Source organism: Aquila chrysaetos, chromosome 4 (assembly GCF_900496995.4).
Source record: "Aquila chrysaetos chrysaetos chromosome 4, bAquChr1.4, whole genome shotgun sequence".
NCBI lineage: Eukaryota > Metazoa > Chordata > Aves > Accipitriformes > Accipitridae > Aquila > Aquila chrysaetos.
Window position 1 is genome coordinate 26,535,864 of NC_044007.1, and position 18,380 is coordinate 26,554,243.

The 18,380-nt window shown below is 43.9% G+C and overlaps 1 protein-coding gene across 3 annotated transcripts; it reads right to left on the reverse strand.

The window, feature by feature from the left end:
• Nucleotides 1–280: 280 nt before the first annotated feature.
• On the reverse strand, nt 281–8,291 carry PDP1 (pyruvate dehydrogenase phosphatase catalytic subunit 1). Of its 3 annotated transcripts, XM_030012161.2 has the most exons (3): nt 8,140–8,291; nt 7,605–7,639; nt 281–4,284 (listed from the first exon to the last, which is right to left on the reverse strand). In XM_030012161.2, exons 2-3 carry the CDS (start codon nt 7,633–7,635, stop codon nt 2,633–2,635), a joined length of 1,683 nt encoding a protein of 560 aa, XP_029868021.1. In that variant the 5' UTR covers nt 7,636–7,639; nt 8,140–8,291; the 3' UTR covers nt 281–2,632. The 3 variants fall into 3 exon arrangements, with proteins under 3 accessions (XP_029868021.1, XP_029868022.1, XP_029868020.1); XM_030012162.2 differs by lacking the exon at nt 7,605–7,639 and having other exon boundaries at nt 8,140–8,290; XM_030012160.2 differs by lacking the exon at nt 8,140–8,291 and having other exon boundaries at nt 7,605–8,057.
• Between the last annotated feature and the right edge of the window lie 10,089 nt (nt 8,292–18,380).

Here is an 18,380-nt window from a genome sequence, read left to right on the forward strand (position 1 = left end):
GGAACTGAGACATGCAGAGTGATAACTGACAAAGATTTGAGCTTTGCTGCCAGGGGCAGCAGCACCAGCATGCCTGATGTAGGAGTTCAAGCCTCACAGTGGCATTTAAGAGCTCTGAAGTCCAATTCTTAGTCTGTTTCCATGTATACTTTGTTTGGCCATCTGGTCTATTCATAACAGGGATGACACAACAGAACACATTCTTGAAATACAAGTAATTCATAAGCTTCAGCCTTAGTAGAATAGCTATCACATTCTGTATCAATCCAATACACATGGATTTCTGCATAATTGATCATTTTATTGGAATCTGTTAAAAGATGTTTGTTCAGGTCACCTGTTCAGCAGGCAGTTACACTGCTTCTGTTCACTGCATACATACTGAGCAAGTCTCCAGGCAATACATAAATATTATTTTGTCTGACCCCATACATACACGTTTACTACAAAAAGCAGCTTTTCCTCAATAAAAGTTGTATCCATGGGACCAATGTTCAGTTCTTCTAGCTATGACTTGTACCAAATCCTTATCAATAATCATAGGTTAAATACATCAATACAGGTAATACAGCTTTAACAGTAAAAAAGTAAGAAAGTTAAATACTGCAACAGCTTAGATACATACTGCATTTGAATGATCGAACATAAAGTCTATTGACCTAGCTAATGACAGTCATCAAAACACAACATACAAAAGCAATGTCAACAGCCAGTACTTGTCTAAGCATTTTAGAGTTCCCCTTTTCCCTTCAAATAAAGAAGGGTTGTATGCATCTTGACTGTGAACTTAGATATCATTAACCTCACAGCAACATTAATCCTGATATTTAAGGTTGGGTAAAGAAACAGACACATTGAAGCTGCAGGCCACTAAGTATACATAGCATTTGTGCACCTGAGGAGCCAATGTTTACTATAGCACAGGTTCATGGTTCAAACTAAGGGTACCCTATGTAACAGTAGCATTAATCGGCAATATCTGTATTTAGTAGAAAATGCCACATACTCAATTAACCAAAATAAGCTAGGTTTTTAAATGTTCATTTAATTAGCTATGATGAAGCCTAGGGAGGTATTTTAACTGAAATACCTCGGTAAAGTGAAATATGCTGATCTACCATTGTTCTCTAAAACACAGGAATCAAGTTACATGTGTTCTCACAGTCATCAAGGGCTGGTATTTCAGCCAGCTTTTCAGTTTTTAACCTATGGGCAGGTTAAAATAAATCTGTATACAATGCAACATAACTGAAATAGATGCAATGATGACCAATAAATTTGTTGTCAGTCCCTACTTTTTACAGTTACAAGTCCAACAACTTCAGGCACACAAGTTATAGCCAATCTTAAGTTCAACTTCAACCATTACAAGCCAAAGAGACCAACTGCAGATATTGCTCAGTGATAGCATTCTGGACTGTAAGAACATGCATACACCAGCTGTCCAGAAATACAGAGCTGCTAATAAAGACTTGCTAGAAAAAGGCATTAAACATACACATGCATGCCAGTTCGCTTCCCAACTAAAACACTATTTACAAGCCGTATTTCAATTTTTTGTAATTTGTAATTTTTAACCCAACTTACAAATATGAGTTCAAGTGCAAGACATCCAGTATGTGACAATTTGAAACAGCCAAAGTGACAATGAGTGCAAATTACAAAGCCACAAAGAGGTTAGCAATGACCTCCTGATCTTTTCAGGTGAAAATTTATTTCCCAGATAAGTAACACCAGACAGGGGTGGAGTCCATTAAGGACATGACCTTTAGGAAAGCCAATGCAGTCTTGACAAACAACAGTGAATTTTTGAAAGTCTGCAAGTTTCTTCATACTGCAAACTAAAGTCCTCCACAAAGTTATCTCATATCTTACTGCAGGTTGTAATGTATTATTGCCCTACAAGTTGTGCAGAAACCCACAGCCAAGCAACTATTGATGCACAAGAAGTTTAGAAGTTACTGCGCATAAGATATGATTAAGCTGTAACAGAATCTCAGGTATTGATTATGGCTTAGACCTGCATTGAAAGTCAACACTTAGACAAATATCCTTAAGTGAATGACATTGTCTATATGAAAGTGGGACAACTTTGTTACACTGAAGATTTACTTGGTTAAAGTGACCTTCTGCTTGAAAGAAACAGTAGTATTCACAAAAACCTTATCTACTTTGCACAAATTAGCCCTGTAAGAATTCAACAACACTCCTTTTTACTCATCTTTTCTTTTAAGATAATGTGTAGATATTTACCGATATTTATAAACAGGCTTTGTTTCTTGAACAGCCAGATCTTTGATAGTTAATTCTTTATCCTCCTTCCCTCCCTCATCTGAGTCTGCCAAATTCAATACATTCTTCTAGCAGCATTCATGAAATCAATAGTGCAAAGTTATTACAAAAACCTTTCCCCAAGCTATGACATCCTCCTCAAATCTGTGTTAGGTCAACAGCACTTCCCATGTATTTAGAGCTCCAGGGGAAGGCAGGAACAATAGATATGGTGAATCTAGCAAGCAACCGATTTGTTTGCTGAGGGGTTTTGGGGGGTTTATTATTGGCTGGTTGTTTTTTATTTGCTGCTCATACTGGCCATTGTTACAACTTTGGTAACTAGTTCACTATGTTAAATTCACAGTTCCTCATTTTGACATGCACCTATAACATGTGAGTTGAACTGCACCACAATAATTGTAATGTCATCTCTATACATTCGAGCAAGCTCTTCTGGAAGACTAAGCATCTTGGACAGTCGCTCATGATCCACAGTGCCAAACTCATTGTTACCCACTGCATGACGTATCAGGTGAGTTGCTGCATTCTGATCTTCAAAAACTGAAGAGATTCTTGCTCTCCTTTCTGTTAAGAGACCATGCATCTGTCCCAAAGTTACCTTATAGCCACCAACAGCTATTGGCTGCTGATGGTGAACACCAGTGAGGTACTCCCCTACAATTCTAGCCACATCTTGCCTATGCATAGTCTCCCACAGCCCATCTGTGGCCAAAACCAGGAACTTATCCTGTGGCCGTAACTTGTGATGTATAACTTCTGGCTCAGCTGTGAGGTATGGGGGAGTGTGATAGTTTGGAGGAATAAACTTTGTATATTCATTGTCATTCAGCTGATCTGGGCCTGATTCTACTACTCTCTTCTGTAGTTCAATACTCCATTTAAACTTCACGTCGCCAAAAGCTCTGAAAGGCATCAGGAGACCTAAGAGACGATCTTGTTTCACGAGACTTTTCTCTTCAGACTTTGGATGCTCCATTTTCACACGTTCCACTTCATGTTCATTTTGTGCATTGTGGTCATAGGACAGATTAACTGCAGACCAAGACCCATCTTCTTCCTGAACCCCAAGCATTGCCCTACTGTCACCTGTGTTTGCAATGTGCAAGTCAACACCATCCACATGGGCCACACAGGCAGTTGCACCAGAAAACGCTACTCGCAGTACTAGGTAGTTGAGAAAAGAATTTGGATCTCCTACTTGAGCTTCCAAAGAAATATCATTATCAAGCCTCTTAAAAGCATTGATTAAAGCTTCTTTCACATCAGTAGTCTCTCCACTGTTGAGATCAATGAGCTCCTGCCAGTAAGTTCTTAGACTATTGAAGTAAAGCTTGGAAGCTTCTTTGCTAAAATAATCATTGGGATGCTTGTGCCACTGTAAAATGGGCAATAGAGCTCTGCCACTTTCCACAGCATTTTCTATTTCAAGTAAAGTCTCATGAGGTAACAAAGAGACAGCAATATAGTAAAACAGTCTTTCACTGACAGCTTGAGCACAAGCACAACCTGCATGGCCATCAAACACACCCAGAAGCATCCCTCTTGTCTGTAAGCAAGTGGCAGCACTCCTCCGGTCTTCTATTGGAGCATTAGCAGGCAACTGGTTGCTATCGAAGCCAAGAACAGAACTTACATTTTTACCATCAAATTCTGGAACTTTAAAACTGTATTCATTTGCCTTCAGAATGCTGTTGACCTGTGGAGGAGTGAGGTAAAATCTCTGTGGCGTAGAAGCATAATCCCTCATGTGAATAAAGTGATTAAAGTTCTCCTTTGGCCTATAAAGTGCCGCAAATTTCTTCTGAGGTGCATAGCTGAAGTGACTGTGAGCAAAATGAGATGATAAACAACAGAGATGTTTATGGTGGCAGTAACACACAGTACTGCATATTCTGCTAATCTCACAGTTACGAATCAGTGGAAACAGATGAGCTGGTGCTGGCATGGCATCAGACAACAATGGTAGCCTGGAGCTTCGGACTGGAATTGCTGAAAGACAAGAGAACAACTATGCTTAGGGGGACAACTAACAGATTTTTCCCAGAACTCTGAGTTAAGACATTTACAGCCCCTAACAAAGTTGCTTATTACATGAAGTTCATAGCTTCACAGGTCTTGAGAAAGAAAAGGCATTAAGAGGCACTTGTTTATAGACACTACATTGGGCAATAACAAAAAAGATATACCATATTTAAGTTCAGCACAGATATTTTATCTCTTATACCCAGCCAGATGGCAGGCAGGAAGTGAGAACATCATCCAGACAGACAACGCAGCTTCAAACAGAACTTAAGACAACAGTTAGCATGGAGCACTCTACAGTATGGCCACCTTCTACGAGGCTTTTATGGAGATTTGTTTTTCTGCTGATTTCCCAGCTGACAGCCAGATGTGGCACACAAGGAGGAAAACTCACTCTTTCTGTAAAGCTGAAGAGATAAAGCATCTAACAGTAAGATTCAAGAAACAACTTTGAGATGACATACGACTAGGTTTAAGATGAAGATGGTTTAGATGACAAAAGCAAGCAGTAGGTCATAGACAGCAGATATTCTTCAGGCAATCACAAGTCAGTAGCAGGTTTTGTTTCTTCTCCCCCCTTTCACGTGTAAAACTTCAAACTTGCATGACACCATGGTGTACATGTGTGAAATAGCCACAGCAGCCTATGCAGCAATTTTCTAGCTTATCAGATAAAAATACAAGAGGTAGAAAGCAGATGCATCTCTCCTACCAGAAACTCATCTACCCCTGTAATTTTTAGGATTATAAATTGCTTTAAAAAGCTACTCAATTGAAGGACTACAGGCAAACTGTGTTTGCTTCCATGACTAGAATAGAGCCCTGCACAATAGCCTAAAGCTAGTTCAGTGTTAAGATAAACTATTAAGTTCAATATCCAAGAAGAGTATTCTACTTTTTGCCACATCTAAAAAAAAAAAACAAACCAAAAACTTTCCTTAATTTTTCATTCCTCTGAAGAAAGATTATTCTAACATACTCTTCCTTGTCCCCATTTACATACCCAGTCACAACATTAGTGTGAGTGCCTCTTAAATCCCTTACTCACTATGCCTCACTATCAGGAAGTCTTTTACAATGTTGTACTTGAAAAAAGAATTCCGTAGTGGAAAAAAGCTGAACTGTGCCTTGCGTGAATGAAGTACACACAGTTAAAGGGAATTCAGTTTTCTCTTTCCAACTTTTATGATCAAGTTTCATCATAAAACTTCTTAGAGAAGACCATTACAAATTCTCTTATACAAGGCTTACTGCAGTCATAAGTACTAGTCTATCAGCACCACTGTATCTCAGATCTAATTGTTCTGCTGAAAAACTGGATACTGCTGTGTTGTGCAAGGTGCTTCAGTCACTAAATTGATTGCTTTTTTTTTCAGACAAGCAGGCATACCAGTATTTCAGATGAGACACAACCCCTATAAAATACACAGTAAGCCCCAATACTCAATCTAAAGGATCATGCAACATAGGAAGAATTGCATTCTGCAATCACCCTGTTCTGTAAGCTTTCCATAGTTTCTGCCACAGGATTCTGATTACCCAGACCAGCTGAGAAGGGTCTGGAAATATATGAAGTTTCACCTCATTCTCTGTGATGCAAGAGAAGAAAGCAAGTCACATTCTTCCCTCCAAGCTTACTTGTTCTCCTTAAGTAACCAGGAGTGGAACCCGCTTCTCTGTTACAAGACACATAAGTGCTGCAAGCAAAGTAGAGTTCATGTTTCTACCACGCCACTGGCTTCCTAGTATTAAGGACTAGTGACTGTCAGTCTTTACTTACACTGACAAAAATTCTTGTCCATTGACCTCTCCCAGGTCTCCCACTGACAGCTACGAAGACTGAACTGTGCAGTTTTCTGTCGTTCACCTACCAGGAAGAGCTCTGGTTATAGCCCCGTGGGCCACAGGCAGCTGTCCAGACACTCAGCAGCACTGTATTGGCTTGAACTTCCACATGCATATTAAATTTATGTTAGCCATTTGCTTCCCAGAAAGTCTATTTCTCCAGTCCAGGCTTTACAGGCATACAGCATGACAGAAAGAAACTGCAACTCCAAATATAGATTTTAAAATCTATTCACTGCCTTCTAATTATAATGGAGCTATTTTGGTAACAGTTATGTATATTTCTTCACATGACATTTAAAAGCAACAGTTTTGCTTACAGAATGGGAACCTTAAGGTTCTACAGATGCACATGGTCCACAGCAGCACCTCAGATTCGGTGCTGGTCTCCCATTAAACTCCAACTGAATCCACTTCTCCTGACTGCTAAGCATTTGTGTTCAGGGCTGACCCATACATGGTGCCACAACAACTGTTCTGACAGTTTTGCTGTTGATCCATGATGAAGAAAACCACAAAAGTACTGCTGTTATAGTGGCTCTGCAGTGCCACTAGAGGATATTTCGCTGAATTTTTTAATCATTAGTTTATCAAATATTACATGAAATTCAAGACAGTAGTAAGAAGTTGGCCTCAAATTTTCCATGGCCTGTATCATCTACAGAAGATCCATGTCAGCTTAAGATATCAGTCTGTTTCACATATCAGATTTAATAAATCCTAGTTGATTAAGAGACATTCCAAGTTTGCCAACCTGAAGTGAAATTATCCTAAGTTTCTCCCATTTATCCCCACAACATGGATACCCCAAATATAACCAGAGTCTCCAACTAGACCTTAAAGAATTACTTTAAGATCCCAAATTCATTATGGTTGATCAAGAGATGGCAGAGAAGGAAAAGAGATTAAGCAGAAATTTTACAATCCAATCAAGATTTGTCAAGAGATTAGAATCAAGCCAGTATTAAACACCTCTCCAAGCCCAGAACAGGGTGCAAATGCTACTTTTCAGGCCACAAATATAATCTGACCATCTGACTCACTCTTGGCCATTTTGTGGGTTTTGTAGTACTACGCTAATAAAATGGAAAAAAATATTACCCCTTCCTTTAATAAAGGCTTGTTATAACAACTAAGGCCAACTGATGCTGCACTGACAGGTTCCTCCAAAACACCTGCTTTAACTGTGCCAAAGATACCCAGGGCTTCAGACAAAAACATTTACCCCAGGTACCTTTCAGACACTCGACAGAACTGAATGAATTAGCCTGTCGGGGAGGGGAGAGGAGGAACAAGAAACATTCAAGGCAAGCAGAACCGTTAATCCTTCCCTCCGGCCGGGTCTCAGCCCTCAGACACAGCCCAGCCTCGCAGTCCCTTCCCCGGGTCCCATCCGACCCCCGAGCCCGGCGCTCCAGCGAGTACCGGTGCGAGATACATACCGATCCGCCTGGGCCCAGGACACACACACATTCTCCTGTCACAACAAGAAGCCGCCAACATCCACAAAGCAGAAGCCCGGGGGGCGGGGGAGAAGCAAGGCAGAGAGTTTGTTAGAGAGGACGGAGAGCTCCGACACGGAGGGGGGAACGACAGAGACAAGGAGACACGCACACACGCACGCAGCCCGTCAGCGGGCGCCCGGAGCCGCCGCCTCCCACCCGGCGATAGGAGCGAGCCAGCCCCGCAGCGGCGCGCCCGGAGCCGCCCGCGAGAGCTCGGCAGCCAGCGCCCACACCCGCCGCCCCGCCGGGCACCGAGCCCCCCGCCGGCCCCGCTCTCCCTTCCGGCAGAGGCGCAGCACCGCTCCCGCTGCCGCTCACCGCGGGCAGGGCCCGCCCGCCAGCACTGGGCGTCGCCGCGGCGGAGCCCGCTATCCCCTCAGGCGCCGCGCGGCCCGGACATGGCCGCCCCTCCCCAGCCGCCCGCCTCCGGCGCGACCCCCTCCTCCCTCCCTCCCTCCGCCCCGGCACAGACCTGGCCCCTTCCCGGACGGCTCGGCTCAGCCCGGCCCCCCGGGCGGAACAGGGAAGCAACTCGAGGGACCGAGACGCCCACACGCACCCGCCGCTCCCAGACCCCCACGACGACCGCCACGATCGCCTCCCGCCCGCGGCCGCCGCGCTGCGCGGCGCCTTATAAAGGCCCTGCGGCCCGCGGCGCGCCTCCCATTGGCTGTCGGGGAGGGCAAGGAGGGCACGTGACACGGAGGCTCGGCTGAGGGAGCGCGGAGGGGGGGGGAGCGGGGGAGAAGAGGTGGGGGGCGCTGCGTGCGCGCGCAATGCGCAGGGGCGGGAAGGCGCCAACGCGGTGGCGGCGCGATCGCCCCCCCCCCCCGCGGTGTGTTTGAGGGGAGAACCCGCCGCCCCTCAGCCCCCCGCCGCCCCTCAGTCCTCCCTCCGCCGCATCGCCGCGGCACCGGGCCGAAGCTGCCTCTCCGCCAGGGAAGCGCCGGCGGGAGGTCGAGCCCCGCCGCACTCCTGAGGGCGGGCGACAGCGGGCTGCCCTGCGACAGCGGGCTGCCCTGCGGCACCCGCGCCGGGCCGCCGGCCTTGCCCTCGCCTCCTCCTCCTCCTCCTCCTCCTCCTCACCCCGGGGACTGAGGCAGAGGTGAGGGCTGCCGTGCCTGCGGCTGGCAGCTGCTCCCGGAGCGCTACGCGGATGTCACAGGTGATTGCGGGTGATTTGCAGATAAAAACTGGACAAGCGCTGTCCCCGGCCTCCCGCTGGCGCCGAAGTCGAGGAACTGAAGGGAAAGCCGTGGTGGCTCGTCCCGTTGTCGGGCAAGTGCGGCCGTGCTGCATAGTCACCCTTGCAGCAACCTGCCCCCCACGCTCCTTTCATCAGGAGTCAGAGTCATTTAACTTCTGCCTGTTAAGGAGACTGAAAATGGGAAAATGTCTAAAAATTTCTGTAGCACGTATGGACTTTTACTCTGAATTAATTTTAAAAGAGTGGGAAACGTGGTTTTTTGTTTTTTTTTCCCTTGAAATGTTCACGAAGTGCCTTTAACAGTCACAAAGCACGTTAACTGCAAGAGACCACTGAAGCCTGTACTGCAACATTTGGGGTTTGTGTTTTTCATTTGCTCCCTGGTGGTTAGTCTTCACCAGAATCACTCCAGGCAAAACAGGCTGTCATGGAGTGCAAACAACCAGGGACGGCTCTGTCCTGCGCTTCTGAGAGCACCACATTTGCTGCTGCCACTGCCAGCAAGGAACGGTTTGAGGGCAATGGCTATCAAGAAGGAACAGTCCTTCCCCAGAAGAGCAGCACCTGTCATTCCTACCAGTGCAGCAGGAGCAGCGGCCTCCCCTCCTTCCTTTCTCTCCCCTCTGTCAGATACAATCCTGTCCCCGTTCCACATCTCTAGGGCAACATTCAATTTTGCGTACACTTTTGAGATACTTTAATCCAGCCTTACTCTTCATGTAAATTTTTGAATACGGAAAGTATATGAATTCAACAACATTTTGATTTCCTTGATCATCTCTTTCTCTGTTTATAGATGCACGTGCTCTCATGCCTTTCTATTTTCAGGGTGGCTGGGATGCCCACTTTGCTGTGTGTTGTTGCCAGCAGATGTTCGGCTAGCCTGTCGAGTGTTGCAATTAGCATTCCTTTAGCAGCTGTAACAAAACATAGATTTTGACTGTATTTGTTATCCAGCTGGTAGGATGTTTACAGCTGTGTCCTGAAACCAGTAGAGGAAACAAACGAAAATCTGCACTTAGTGCCCAGAAGACTCAAGAGCTCTACCTGGGATATAAGAGAGTGGAAAGAACTGTCCTGTGACCCCCTATGTGAAAACCAGCTAGAAAGATAAAATTATGCCATCTTTAAAAATGCAAGTCTTCCACAGTAGTAGTTGAAAGCACAGAGTATTAAAATGTTCATTTTTTGGTGTTGTGGGTGACTTTTGTGACATTTATTTGTTTATCTAGAACAGTGCACCATCATCTTCTCTTTGAGACCTATTTTAGAATAATAAAAAACCCCCATCTGACAGATACCGTTGTACATTAAAGACTTCATTAAACAGCATGGAAGATGAATAATTTACGTTCCTTTTTAATGGTAGCACATGGTTAGATTGGCAGAGTGTGCTCTAACAGCAACCATTTATATAATTTTCTACTTGCAGCAAGAGTGACTGTAAAGGACCCAAGTTTAGAAATGTTCTTAAAGACTACGTAAGATGGCACAATTAAGGCATCAGAAGGTAAAACGCTGTGGGAAGAGAGACCTGTGCCTGGGTATATTTGAGTGATAGTTGTATGAGTAGATATACAGGAATGGATTGGGATGAAGTCACCACTGTTCACCTTCTATTTCTGATTGGAAGTACAGGGTTTGTAGAGTGGATTCATGTTTGACTTCTGAAGAGAATGTTGCTGTCTAGAGTTGCCTATTGAGAAAAAAAATCCACAAAATAATTAGCATTAGCACTTTGGTCTTGAGAACATCTTGTGCCCATTAGTTCAATTCCCCATAACATGCTGTGAAATTGAAATGTTAGTGTTATAGCTCCCTGTTTATTTATTCTGTTCACCCCTTTCTATTCCTGATTGAAGGCCAGGAGAGGAGCTACTTTTAGAGCTGATATTGGAAGCTGTGGCTCCCTGTCTCACAGTATCCTGTTGATACCACCTATCTCTTTGAACAAAAGACAGAATTCAAATTTTAAAATATTGAGTGAGAAGAGAATTTGGCCTTGGCAGCTGCATATAAATCCCACAAATGAAAGACAAAATACTAAAACTTGACTGACATTTTGCTCCTCAAGCTGATGCAAGTTTGCTGGTGTGCCAGAAGTTGGATATTGCAATCTGACTGGAAAGTTAGGTTTTCCTTTTCTTCATCTTGCTGCTGCCAAGACCTTTTTGTGCACTTTGAGCAACAGTCCATTTTTGCTGATTCTAAGGAATAAAAATCATTTTAATGAATAAAAGCATGTTGTTCCATGTTTAACATTTTACATCAAGGACTGATGGAAAAGCAATTACTTGTAACTGCTTCAAGGTATGTTAAGTCTCTCTGTTTCCCTGGATGGAAGGATTATCATCTGAGCGTAACAAAAGACATCAATTCTTGTCTACTGTGCCCGTTGCCGACAGTGGGTAATTCTGCATTGCAGAATCGATAGGCAGCTATGCATTATCACTGCAGCTGAAGTGCTGCAGTAGTTCCCCTAAAGCTTTCTACACACATTTCCAGAGAAACTCCATTACAGATCATCAAAATCCATTTTCCTTTTCAATCAGGTGTTTGTAATAACCTTCCAGTTTAAATAAGTTCTTGTGCCTAATGTTTAAATATTTTATTGGTTCAGTTTTACTGAAAGCCAGTTCAGGAACACGGGGTAATACTTCAATCGATTGTATATCCCCTGACTGCTTAACATTTTTACGGTTATCTTTGCACATAGTGTTTCAGAAATGCCATTTTTCTCCTGTGCCTGCTGAAAAGAGCAGTCACTCATAAAACCTGTCTCAAAATTGTGTGCACAGATCAAACACTTCCACCTGGCATGCTGCCATACCAACCTGGAGCAGGCAGAAAAATAAAAATAGAAGAGTCGTACGAGTTTTGAAAGCGGAAAGAAAAGCCTAACAAAGGGGAAAATAAGGGACAAAAATATGCCATGTAGTGAATAAACAGGAAGAATAGGACAAGACTAAACTATCTTCTTTCCTTCCCTGAAAGCATTATAGAAGCAGTGACAGCAATGCAAGTCTGCTGTTCCACAGAGCAGTAATTTATTTTTAGCAGAAATCAGGAGCATTACATGGCAAAAATAAACGTGTCAGTAGAGCTCAAAGCAGATGGAGTACCTGCAAAGAGCGATGGCCTGTGATCTTCAGTCTGCTTCAAAGGAAGGTTTTGGTTGTACATTCATGCGTCTTGCTGCCCTCTCGGGGAGTGTTTGCTGTGGGTGGTGCATTCGTCCTCCTTTAACACAGCTGGGCTCCTGGGTACGGTGAATGTTTCTGAAGTTTTACAATGAGCCCTGCAAAAGGTGATTTTTTTAAAAACATCTCATAAGTATCAACTTTAGAGTAAGCCAGCAGCACTAAGCCACATGACTTGTCTCTCCCCTGCCCTTTCTAAGAGGGAGGCCAATGGGGAATCAGAGACAATTGCTTTCAGTGGGTATTTTGCTGTCACTGTAGGACCCAGGGATAGTTTGATTTATTTTGTCCCCCCCCCGGAGGCCCTTTGTATCTTCACTCTCAGTTCCTTTCTGAAACGAAGCACTGGGTCTGGCTTCACTCAGCAGTTGGGATCCAGCTTCATAGAATCATAGAGTAATTGAGGTCAGACGGGACCTCTGGAGGTCCTATCGGCCAACTCCCTGCTCAAAGCAGAGCCAACTTCAAAGCTGGGTCAGGTTGTTCACAACTTGCCCAGTCCCATTTTGGGCACCTCTGAGGACTGAGGTGCCCCAGCCTTCCTGACCCCCAGTTCCAGTGCTTCACCGCTTTCATTGTTGAGATTTTTTCTTTGTAGTTAATCAGAATTTTCCTTGCTCAGCTTGTATCGGTTGCCTCTTGCCCTCCAGGACTTCCTTGCACTATCCTATTTGTGCTGGTTTTGGCTGGGATAGAGTTAGTTTTCTTCGTAGCAGCTAGTATGGGGCTATGTTTTGGATCTGTGCTGAAAACAGTGTTGATAACACAGGGATGTTTTCGTTACTGCTGAGCAGTGCTTACACAGAGCCAAGGCCTTTTCTGCTCCTCACCCCACCCCACCAGCGAGGAGGCTGGGGGGGCACAAGGAGTTGGGAGGGGACACAGCTGGGACAGCTGACCCCAACTGACCACAGGGATATTCCTTATCATACGACGTCATGCCCAGCATATACAGCTGGGGGAAGAAGAAGGAAGAGGGACACATTCAGAGTGATGGCGTTTGTCTTCCCAAGTAACCGTTACGGGTGACGGAGCCCTGCTTTCCTGGAGATGGCTGAACAAACACCTGCCTGCCCATGGGAAGTGGTGAATGAATTCCTTGTTTTGCTTTGCTTGCGTGCACGGCTTTTGCTTTACCTGTTAAACTGTCTTCATCTCAGCCCATGAGTTTTCTCACTTTTACTCTTCCAATTCTCTTCCCCATCCCAACATGGGGGGAGTGAGCGAGCACCTGTGTTGTGCTTAGTTGCCAGCTGGGGTTAAACCACGACACTATTCTATTCCTCAAATCTCATTAGCAGAGGACTAAATGCATTTTTTGCATTTGCTAGGAGTCGTACACTAGCTTGCACCCTTCACATGAGTTGTCTTTCAGGGTTTGGTATCCAATTTGAGGAATACAGCATTCTGACAACTCGATGAAGTAAAGGAAAGTCTGTAGTAAAATGTTATTGGAAAATACTTTTTTTTGGCAAGCTTCAAGAATGATACTTATGACATTATCACTGTCTGTGCTATGAAGAAGCAGTTTCAGGATATCAGGAGGTTGGCTCCAAAAATTATCTTGGCTCTGGAGAGGCTGATCCCTTTTCCAGCTGTAGTTCATCATGTGCATTTTTAAAATTTATTTGTTACAGTCACTTAAAAAAGTAACTACATTTGCAGTTATGGTGGCTGCCATGCAAAAGGTTCAGTAGGCTCCAGGGGAAGTAGTGGAGATTAAAGCTGGGAGGAGAGAAGAATCTGCCTGCATTTTTCCAGAAAAAGAATAGCTTACACTTAGCAACAGACAAAATATTATTTGCCTAAAACTGCTGGAACAATGATATCCCGGTTTCATTTTATCATATATGATACTTCTGAAATTAAAGATTGTTTAGAGATTGGTAATTGGATACGGCCTTTAGTCTCTACTTGAGATCGCTGGAGTCAAGAGATGGAAAGCTAAAGGATGGTCTAAAGGATTTTCTACAGAAACAGATGGCTGATTTGAGATCTCACTAGGCAAATGTGAATGTTAAAGAACAATAATTTCTCCAGAAGTGAGGAAGAGCAACCAGTGCCAATGACTTAAAGTACTGGTGTTATCTTCTTAGCATGAAGGTGTACTTTGGAGTGGAAAGTGGTTATGGAAGATAAAATTAGAAATTTGGATTTAGAACCAAGAGCAGACTCTGAACCAGTCTCTTAGATGTCTCAGGGCCTGGGGTCAGATCAGGTCTCATTTCCACTTGCAACAAGGAAGTTCAGAAAGAATACAAGACAGAAATGACCTCCTTCTCACTCCTATTTACATTCCTGCAGTTTACCTTTGCCTAAATGCTGGGAAAATAAGACCCTGCCGTACCCTTTGGGGTTTGAAATTTTTGTTTGATGAAAATATGTATGCATTTGTTACTTTTTTTTCTGTAGAAGAAAGATGAGTTAGGTTACTGTTTTCCTTAGTTAATAAATAGAGTTATTATCTCAAGTGAACCCACCTACATAAATATTTACTGTTTGCTTTATACTGCATATTTAGTTTATATTTTTAAACAGCAAACCAAAAATGTATTTGTTCTATCCTCTTACCTTCAGTCTGGTTTGTCTGCCTGTCCCTAGACAGTGTGCTTCTCAAAACAAGGAAAATACTTTCCCAGTGGCTTGGAAAGGAGTTAGCTTGGGTCTAGCCACAGACAAATAACTAAAAATGTAATCTAACTAATATAATAATTTTAAATGGTCTGAAGTCTTAGGGCTCGATCCAGTAAATTATTCTGTTCTTCCAGGTAGTTGCCCTAAGCAGAAGGGTACAGAGTCCCAGCTGCTGCCTCTGAGCCAAGGAGTGGTGGATTCCTGTGTGAGCCGGGGACCAGTCTTCACTGCAGGGCGAAGGATTGCCCTCACCTCAGCTGACCTACAGCTGGACGGTAACTGTACCCGCCTGGAAAAACATGCAGTGTGGACTGAATGTGAAAATTATACCAGTGTTTTCCAGTTACAGGGACTAAGCTTTAGCCACTAGGCTATTACATGGTAAGATAGGACCCAGCAGAAGGAGCAACACTATGTCTTACAAGAGAAGTTGGAGCTTTGTTTGTGGTATTCAGGAACTGGAGGTTGACACCTCCCTCTGAGAGATCCTGTCGATCTCAGCAGAACAAAGCTGTGCTCCTGTGCCAGGCTTTTAATCAAAAGAGAAGGCTTGACTGTGACCATTTCTAGCATGCCTGCTTTAGGCGTGCCCTTCTTGTCCCGGGGAGTTTTTTAGAAGGTCATTTAGGGATCCCCACTCTAGTTTTGCCCTGCATTGGCACCTGGGTGCCTTCCTTGGCTCTGGGTTCCAGCCCAGGGCTGGATCTAGCTTGCAAGTCCGAATAACCTGCATACTCAGTTGCAGAGATCAATGATGTCCCGGTGGCACAGGCCAGGGAGGTGGAGCAAGATCACAGGTTTCCCCACAGACGGGCTGTGCCTCTGAGTAACCTCCAGAAAGATCTGGGAGCATCAGGAAGACACTGAGTAAGCGTAAGGTGACCACTACCCTGCTCGTTGTCAGGAGATCACGGCATATGTTTCCTGTGGATGATTTTGGGCTTGCAAGTTAGCAGTTCTGGCACCTCACTCTTTCCCCACGATCATTTTACTCAATGTGTTTCAAATGTCCTGGAGTATGTCCAGATTGCAAGCTAAGTGTTTTAGAGTAGTATTTTGAGAGGAAGGATTATTTCTTCTACCAGCGTTGATACTAAACACTGAGGCTAAACACCTGCCACATCAGGCTGTTTCTTTAAAACTTCTTTGAACTTCGGATGCATCTCTTCAGCCCACAGCTTTGTACAACTGCAGTGGTTTGTTCAATTTGGCTGGATGTTGTATAATCAGTCTTTTATTTTCCTTTTGCTTGTGATCATGTTATGTAGGCTGCCTTCTTAAATTTCAGCAACCCTAAGGCAGCCTGAGTCATGTGTATGAGGCTCTTTTTTGCACTGTTGTGTAAGGTAGTGAGTTGCAAAGGTCATGGGAATGAGTTATTTAAAAACTGAAACATGCTGGGCTCTATCCAGCTTAGAATAGATGAGCTCAGAAAGGCATTTACGTTTTAAATTACAGCTTTGGTTATCAAGGACTGGTTGACTTCAAGTCAGTATTTCTGTTTCCTTAGCAAACTGCAGCAGCACACAATATTTGTTTTTTTAATATGTGTTGCTGATATAATCATGCATTCACACATGAGACAATGAATAAAATATTTACTTTCAACCCTCAGAAAACAAATGCATTCACTAATGTTTTCATCATAGGCACAGTCTTTATGCTCATTCGTTTTCAGTGCTCACAGCAATTAATCTACCTTACTGTTTGTTCTCAATGGAAAACATTAGATTCACGGAAAACATTAGATTCACAGTTGAAGTACGTACTTGAGTGCTTTGTTCCACCCAGTGGACAGCTGGGTTGCAATGTGTCACTACACTCTTGTATAATCTGTCTCAGTCATACCAACGCCATTCAGGTGAAAGGCACAAGAACAGATAACTGTGGAGGTCCCTAGGGCAGGTCCGTATGTTTCTATTCACTCTGTCACCTGTCTGGTTTAAGTCGTCCAGCTGTATACCCTCATTTATAGGAAGCTCTTTCTTGATTCCTCCTTCATGTCCCCTCCCAGGCCCTCCAGGTCACCACCCATGCAAGAGCGCATCCAGCCGTACTTTAAAGTGGAAGTGCTCGGAACTACCCCAAAAGCACTTTTAAACTTGGATCATTTCACAGAGGGGTTCAGGGCAGGGCTCCACAGGCTGCTCAGCAGGCAGAGCAGGGCAGGCAGCAGTCTCTGGCAGAAGGCAAGGGCATTGCAGCTGGGCCGGGGGAGCAGGAGGGATTACAGAGCCACACCCTGGGAGTGATTTTTGTTCTCTCCATCAGCCTGTGCCTCTATCCCAACATCATTTTGGCCATTTGCAAAATCCCACATGTGCAATTGTAACTTACTTCCATTTTCATGCAGCAAAATGTAATCAGCCTGTGATCACATCAACTCTTGTTGAAAATAGTAAGAGAAAGTTATGGGATGAGAAAAAAATACATTAAATTGATTCTGCATGAGGAAGCAGTTAAATGACTCTGATTACTGAAAACCAAAACAGTGCAATCCACCTTGTTGGCCCATAAGTGGGGTTTGTTACCTGCTGTGCAATAAGCCAATCTTACGCAGAGAGCCAAGATATTTATTTATTTCATGTTTGCGCAAAGATGGGTGCTAGGTGATAGTTCCATAAAGCTAGAACACCACACCAAAGAACTACAACGTATTTATTGTGTTACATGTTTAGTAAAAACCCACCTAAATTTACATTCATTGGTTAATAGTCACCATCTCATCTACTACTGGTTAGTTAAATTAGCCTCACTTGCTATGTGAATTAGCAAGCATGCTCCTTGCAGGTATGGGGGGGCAAGTCTTTCCAGTCTTGAACTGAGTTGGTGGTCGTGATCTCCCCCTGCCGCCTTTACCTTTCCCCTAGTTACTGCAGTTTTTCTGACTTCATGTTTCTTTGGCAATCATCTGGCCTTTGGTGCCTACTGGGGCAGGATGTTCCCTTTTTATCAGTCTTTTAGTTCTTCAAGGGCATAGTTGTTAGTGAGGTATGATACAAAGTAATCAGGCCTGCATAGTGAAACTATTGAGTAATGGTCCTCCCTAAAGGACAATACATCACGTTTAACCCTAAGTTAAGCAGTATCACCACAGCCTAGGCATTAACTCAAACATATGGCTACAACCTCCCAAAATATTGCACCAGTATCACAAAATTAAGTAATAGTATGTCCCATACAGGCTGGTAATACAGTGTACTGATAAATGATACACACGGACAGAAAGTGGTTAAGCCATGAGTTGTGGAGTCACACATGTGCATGTAAGAGAGGAAAAAAACATAAAAAACGAAGGGTAGAAATGCAAAGGGCACAGTAAAATGAGTTCGGAGACGTGACACTCAAAGGAAAGAGAACACTGGGGCAAAGGGCTTTCTGGAAACGACTTGAATGTGAGCACAGGTGGGCTCCTGCTGTTTGCCTGCCTGCTTTTTGCTGTATTGAGAAAAACAAGAACTTTGTACGTGTATTTTTGGATAAAGGAATTGTATAAAGAGTAACGCTTGAGTCTATTGCAGTATACACAGTACCAGCATCATGACTCAAGGTGATTGCTAGGAGCAAACAGGAACGGCTATAAAAGGAGAGCTGGAATTAGGGAGAGCAGGCTATGAAGCTGTAAGGGTTTAAAGATGTTAGCAAAAAAAAAATCCCAGTGATTTTCCTAGA

Coding starts and splice junctions, on each gene's coding strand:
- PDP1 (XM_030012160.2), bottom strand. CDS start 7,665: ATGTTGGCGGCTTCTTGTTGTGACAGGAGAATGTGTGTGTGTCCTGGG. Junction 4,285..7,604: donor TCCTGGGCCCAGGCGGATCG/GTATGTATCTCG, acceptor CTTGTCTTTCAG/CAATTCCAGTCCGAAGCTCC.